Source organism: Sebastes umbrosus, chromosome 14, assembly GCF_015220745.1.
Source record: "Sebastes umbrosus isolate fSebUmb1 chromosome 14, fSebUmb1.pri, whole genome shotgun sequence".
Taxonomy (NCBI): Eukaryota; Metazoa; Chordata; class Actinopteri; order Perciformes; family Sebastidae; genus Sebastes; species Sebastes umbrosus.
This window is the reverse complement of record NC_051282.1, coordinates 21,567,493-21,574,468: the sequence shown is the minus strand read 5'-3', so window position 1 is coordinate 21,574,468 and position 6,976 is coordinate 21,567,493. Positions and strand designations below refer to the sequence as shown.

Genomic DNA, 6,976 nt, shown 5'->3' with positions numbered 1-6,976 from the left:
GGAGTAGGTAGAAGTAAAACTTATATTTCCTTACCCCTTTCTCACTTCTCCTCAATTAACTCATATATTACATAGAATGATAATATAATATAATATAATAAAATATAATATAATATAAAATAATATATAAACTATCCCAGATTTATTTACATCCCAAATTAAATATATGAACAGCATCCCAAGTTTATTTACAACTCACATATCCATTTGGAGTTCAAAAGTAGATATAAACCAACCCTTATCACCACTCTTCCTCATCCATATACCTTCCAAAAATATCTTATTTTTTTGCATTTTTCACATTTGTGTCTAGACTCCTGGAAACATGGATGATATATACATAAAAAACATATCTAACATTCAGTAATCTTAATCTAATAAATAGGGCTATCAATTGATAAAATAATGAATCGCAATTAATCACACATTTTTGTATCTGTTCAAAATGTACCTTAAAGAGAGATTTGTCAAGTATTTAATATTTATCAACATGAGAGTGGGCCAATTATGCTTGCTTTATGCAAATGTATGTATATATTTATTATTGGAAATCAATTAACACAAAACAATGACAAATATTGTCCAGAAACCCTCACAGGTACTGCATTTAGCATTAAAAATATGCTCAAATCATAACATGGCAAACTGCAGCCCAACAGGCAACAACAGCTGTCAGTGTGTCAGTCTGCTGACTTGACTATGACTTTCCCCAAACTGCATGTGATTATCATAAAGAGGGCATGTCTGTAAAGGGGAGACTCGTGGCTACCCATAGAACCCATTTTCATTCACATATCTTGAGGTCAAGGGACCCCTTTGAAAATGGCCATGCAGTTTTTCCTCTCCAAAATTTTGCGTAGGTTTGGAGCGTTATTTAGCCTCTGTGATGATGATACCAGTATCTTCACTCTAGCTTTACAACTGAGCCCGCTACAACATAAAAATTGCAAGTTGTGTTAATGCGTTAAAGAAGTTAGTGGCGTTGAAATTAATTTTCATTAATGCGTTAACTTTGACATCCCTACTAATAAACCATGCCTTCTTTTAAAATGTTTTTAATCTGATACTCAATATACCAGGGGATAGTTAAAAGAACCCCATCATTAGTTGCATAGAGGTTTTACTTTCTTCCCAAACAGCCATTGTTTATAAAAAAAAATAGATCACATAACAAACTTTAACTTCATCATCAAAGCTACCAATGGCACATAAACTATTTTATCTTTTTTGAGACATCATCATGGAGAAAAGCAACAATAAACAATGCAACTGAAATCATGCATCCTGTGGTGACTATTATGCTAAATAGAAAAATGATGTACATTCACCTCTGAGGCCTTGAACAATAAGTGTGACCACTGGGAGGTAGAAAGAAAATTTTAATGTTGAGTTGAGCCATTTCTGAAACACGTGGCGTACACTTTCTCCACACAAACTAAAGACATGTCAACTATAGAGAACGAAGGGTCATTCTCTACCATCTGACAGGTACGTTCCAATAATTCGGGGGTATTATTCATGATGAAATAATTTGCTAGACAGCAGTTATATTCCAGAAATTTTATACCTCTGGCAAATCAGTACAAACAGAGAGAATTTAAGTCAAATGAATACACCATCTCTAGTCAGTTATGTCTGTGAATCAGAAGGAGAGCCTTTCATTACTGAGCTGAATATACGCAGTTGCACAATTTGATGAAATGTTCCAGCACACATAAAGAAGAGTTATGGCATCATCATTTATCATCTTAGCTTTTAAAGGAAACTGTTTTCCCTTGATGTTAAAATCACTCTGTTGCTTTCCACACACGCAGTGCTCTTGGACAATGTAGCAAAGACAAATCTTTAGAGAATTTACTGCATTGTCGATTGTTTTTCAAAACAAGTACTATATATAGGTTACCCTCCACTTCCTTACACATGGTTGGACTTCATAAATGTATCAATCGCAGACCTCTCACTTTGTCTCCCACCATCCTGCTATCAGCAGAGCCCAGTCCAGAGTTGGTTAGAGAAAGAGTGGGAGGAATGTGTGTGAAGTTGAGAGTCCTTTATTGAATCCTCCAACCACCCATTCCACGGCCTTTGTAACAGCAACAATGGGCTGGACATGAGATGTTATCACTGGGGCAACTGGAGCAATGTGCCCTGTCCTGATGGCAGGTAAGTGACGTTGCGGGAGCGGGAGAGCATGAAGGCGATGTCCTCCGCTGCCTCCAGCTTACGTAGCTCTACCAGACCATCACCAGCCTCCATTAGGGAGTTGGCGATGAGCAAGGCAGCCTGGGAATCTCCCTCTGCTGAGATGATGGCCGCCTGCTTCTGTTGCTCTGCCTAAAAGGATAAAAAGATTCTGTGAGCTGCCGTAATTTACAATAACTGTGATAGGGTTGAGTGATATGTTCAAATTTTCCAACCAGCCGTCGTCAGCCTAACATCCAACGATTGCCAATATAACCATCTTTGTTAGTCTTTCCAACAACATTGGTCTGGCTGAAATAAACCCATATTTCGCAGAGTTAGATCTGACAAAAAAGCAGACTCGCACGACTGCACGTTGTTTTCCCACGCTGTATCTCTCCCTGCCTGCTGAGCAGCAGCTGAGCGGTTCTCGTTCAACGGAGGCAGACCATTAAATTAGCAAAATAAAATGACAAACATCACCCAGAAAAAACAACCGGAAATTTACTCAGCCAATCGCCGATAGCTGATATATTTGTCCAATCGCCCAACCCTAAATTATAATTCTTATATACTTCCATCTTTTTCCCCACAGAGACTGCATACACATTTCTGAAGGCACAAGTAGTATAGGGATGACAGGGATGACCTGTGTGTTGTGTGTTATACAATACCTTTTCTACAACGAAACGGGCCCTCTCAGCCTCCTGCTGGGCCACCTGCTTCATCTCAACAGCCTCTGTGAATTCCTTGCCAAAGGTCAAGTGTGTCTGAAAGAACACAATAAAATTGTTTCTCCAAGTTAAAATCCAACTGAAAAGATAACATGGACATGGTTGTAAAATTTGCCAGCAGCTTCATACCAGTGAAACGTCATCCAAGATGAGGCCGAAGGTGTTGGCTCTTTCTGTGAGGTCCTCACTGACCTGCCGAGACACAAGCTCTCTCTGGGTGATGAGCTCGCCGGCATCAAACCGAGCCTGTAAAAAAAAAAAAGACACACACAGAGTCAGTTTATCAGCTCACTCTCACTCAGAACAAAAACTCTCATCTGTTTATTTGTAATTACTCTTAAAAGGTAGTGTGTAGGATTTGGCGCCATCTAGTGATGTGGTTGCCGATTGCAACCAACTGAGTACCCCTCTGCTCACGCCTCCCTTTCCAAGACTGCTGTAACGTGAGCCGCCGTGTACAAAACCGTGGTAACACTGTTCGCCTCATAGGCCATCCTTACTGGCAGTTTTGCACTCTGCGGCTCACGTTACTGCAGTTTCACAAGCATGTAGAAGAACTATGGTGGCATTCAGGCTACGTAAAAACATGAAAGACTCTCTCTAGAGCCAGTGTTCAATTTGTCCATTCTGTGCTACTGTAGAAACATGGCGGACTCTGTGAAGAGGACCCGCTCCCTATGTAGATATGGTGGGCTCATTCTAAGCTAACAAAAACAATAATTCTTAGTTTCAGGTGATTATACACCAATGAAAACATAGTTATGAATATTATATTCCATTTCTGCTAATAGATACCATGAAATGCTACACACTGGTCCTTTAGCTGATACTCACCACTACAGACTTCAAGACCTCTGTGGTGATGGATGGTAGCACCCTCTCATCATAGTCCTCACCAATACTGGTGAAAATGCGTGGCAGCTGGGTGGTCACCGGCCGGAAGAGGATACGCAATGTGATGTTTACATTCTGCAGATCTGTGGGGGGAATGATTAAAGTGTAACTCTTACTGCACATATGAGACTATAAGTGAAGGAATATATTTTTTCATCGATTAAACCTAGACAACATGTTAACATATAGTATATAGCATTGTTACATTAGGGAACATTAAATATGATTTGGGGCTTTTCTTGATTTTAGTAGTATAGCTGAAGATTGACAGCATGCACCCTTTGCGCCATTGCTGCATGCCCCCCCCGGGGGGGGGGCATGCAGCAAAGGGCCTCAGGTTGGATGTGACCCAGGCCGCTGCGGTTAGAACTCTTAGCACATGGGTCACCCGCTCTACCAGGTGAGCTACCAGGGCGCCATAACATTAGATGAGTTTTAAGAAGGACAGAATGATCATGAGCAACAATGAGGACAACATTACAGCAGTTTAGTAGATGATTGATGTACCTTTGCTGCCTGTGATCACAGGCACATTGCGTGGACGGGAGCGACAATCAAAGATGATAGGCTTCTGAACCCAGGGAATGAGGAAGTGGGTCCCTTCACCAACGACAATTTCTTGCACTCCTCTGAACCTGTCAAATATCACGGCCCGGTGCCCTGCATCAACTGTAGAAAGAAGTACAGTTAGTCTTGCTGCCAACAAGTTTGTGTATACAGCATAATGTTTTTTTTATATATAAATAGTTTATAGCTCTGTTAAATGTTTTGTTATTGTTTTTTTTTTCAGGGCAGTGTTTTCATAACTTTTGACACTTCATGACTGGTGAATGCTACATGACTGTTATCGGGTTCATTACAGACATATTTTAGGAAATACATTCATCATTCATTTGACAAAACAAATTCAGTAGTAGGAAACGCACTGCGAATACAAAAAACACAAGCAAATAGAGAAACGCTGCAAATCACGTTACAACACAATAGACGTTTCCAGGAAAAACACTCTAAATTAATATATGATGAATAATATCAGATTTTAAAAAATCTAAATAAACATAAACGGCTTCATTGCAAACATCACTGGCAGATGGTTGAAGTATTTCTTCAGCTGCATTGTACTAGACTTGAGGTATTTCAACATTTGCAATGCACTTCTGTATCTATTTATATTATATATATGCATTGTCAAATTCTTAAATGTGTTTTATTCATTTGCAGCGTTTTTCTAAATGCTGCAATGTGTTGTTTAAGTAATGACGATGTTTTCTTCATGTACTTGTGCAATGTTTATTTGCATGCATTTTTTACTACACATTTAACTTTGTATGATTGTGTATGTGACAAATAAACTTGATTTGATTTATTAAGTTTCAGACATTGCATTGAACTCTCTCGACCACCATATGATGCTGCAGTTAAGTGTGGTGATGCAACACCATTAGTTTCTTAAAACAGCTGTGCGAACGTAATGATCACTTAGTGAGACAGTTAGTAGTCTTATTAGACACCTCATGATTGCTCAGACTTCTTGAACAGTTATGTGTTGTTAGCACTCACCGTTGAAAAGGGCAGAGTTCACAACACCTCCACCAATGGCGAGGGCCAGCCCCAACTTCCCAATAGACTCGAACAGCTTGGCCATGACAGCAATCCCACTAGCAGTGGAAATAAGACAATATAAGATAAGATAAGATAAGATAAGATATTCCTTTATTAGTCCCGCAGTGGGGACATTTGCAGTGTACAGCAGCAAAGGGGATAGTGCAAAAAACAAGATGCATCAGCTAACACAGTAAAAAAAAAAAAGAGCTAAACAAAGTGTAACAAAATATGAACCATTTAAATAGAAGGAAGTATAAAAATGACAATAAATTAACAAAATTGCACAACTGGAAAATGATATTGCACAGTGAGAATGAAATGAAATGAAATTCCACCTGAAAATATTGCACAGTATGAAGTACACGTTAGTAGTAATAATGATAATGATATTGCACAGTCATTATACAGTATAGTATTTTTAAATCATGCCTCAAAACCTACCTTTACAGGAAGGCCTTTTTATAGCAATCCCTTGTTTTAAATTTCATTACTGTTGACTTTTTGTACAAAAGTCTTATGTTCAACAATTTATTTTGGCCTAGGTTATATTTTATTCTGTATTGTTTTTATCTTGATGTTTGCACTATTTTAACTTATGTAAAGCACTTTGTAACTATGTTTGGAAAGGTGCTATACAAATAAAGTTTATTATTATTATTATTATAGTGCAGTTATGGTCAGTTTTTGGTGTGTAAGTGTATGTGGTCTACTGGGAGCAGTGCTGGTTAAAATAAGACAAGAGGTTGATACAATTAGTACAAATCAACAACATTAAGTGTTTGTGACGGTGTTGTTTAGACAGCAGACACTATAAACCTCTCTTCTATCCAGTAATAGCTGGCCTTTACCTTGAGCTGAGAGATGCCAAGGCTGTGGGTGTTAGCTAATTCAGCTAACTACCTAGCATTGTGCTGTGTACTCAGACAGCTGGCAAGCTAAGCAGACTAAACAGAGCACTATATATCCTAAGTAGTTTACCACATGTAAAATATTACTTATATACCATCTGAGATATATTAAAACTACAATAAAGCTCGAGTCAGCAAAGTCACGCCGGGTGAGTGTACGCATGTTATCTCTGGCTGATGCAAAGAGGCTAGCTTAGCTTCTGATATAACCTCATTTATACATTACATAGTCTCCAGTTTGCTTTGTAATTACAGCTATACACCCATTTGGTTTTACATTAAGTATTTTCAGTGTTAGGAGCAGACTGCATGTCACAACTCACCTCAGTTTCGCTCAGATGTCGATGACCTCCACTAGACGACGTAAGAACACATGAACTGTCTGATCCTCACTGCGCAGGCGCGGAGCATGTAGCAACGCAGCTTCTGATTGGACAAGAGACTTCTTCTTCTTCTACGGTTTGTGTCTCAGTGATTGGCATTCAATGTGATGATGCATTACTGCCACCTAGTGCTGTTAGAGGCTGGGTGGATTGGAGGATTAATTCATATATTCATGTAGGATATATGAATAGATGCATAATTAATACGTAATTAAGTTTAATTTCTGTATCCCACAGATTAAAGGTAATAATTATAGTTAGAATAATTCTA

At 38.7% G+C, this 6,976-nt stretch overlaps 1 protein-coding gene across 2 annotated transcripts; it reads right to left on the bottom strand.

The window, feature by feature from the left end:
* Positions 1-1,363: 1,363 nt before the first annotated feature.
* On the bottom strand, positions 1,364-6,791 carry phb (prohibitin). Of its 2 annotated transcripts, none has more exons than XM_037791551.1 (7): positions 6,646-6,791; positions 5,370-5,467; positions 4,317-4,478; positions 3,750-3,892; positions 3,045-3,161; positions 2,856-2,951; positions 1,364-2,334 (listed from the first exon to the last, which is right to left on the bottom strand). In XM_037791551.1, the coding sequence occupies exons 2-7, from the start codon at positions 5,452-5,454 to the stop codon at positions 2,122-2,124; spliced, it is 816 nt and encodes a 271-aa protein (XP_037647479.1). In that variant the 5' UTR covers positions 5,455-5,467; positions 6,646-6,791; the 3' UTR covers positions 1,364-2,121. The 2 variants fall into 2 exon arrangements, with proteins under 2 accessions (XP_037647479.1, XP_037647480.1); XM_037791552.1 differs by having other exon boundaries at positions 5,370-5,471; positions 6,646-6,685.
* Positions 6,792-6,976: the final 185 nt, after the last annotated feature.

Bases quoted from the DNA above. Each gene is read 5' to 3' on its own strand.
- phb (XM_037791551.1), bottom strand. From the start codon at position 5,454: ATGGCCAAGCTGTTCGAGTCTATTGGGAAGTTGGGGCTGGCCCTCGCC. The intron at 4,479-5,369 runs GTGAGTGCTAAC...TTCTTTCTACAG, and splicing joins GAACTCTGCCCTTTTCAACG to TTGATGCAGGGCACCGGGCC. The intron at 3,893-4,316 runs GTACATCAATCA...TTCCCCCCACAG, and splicing joins TGTGATCACAGGCAGCAAAG to ATCTGCAGAATGTAAACATC.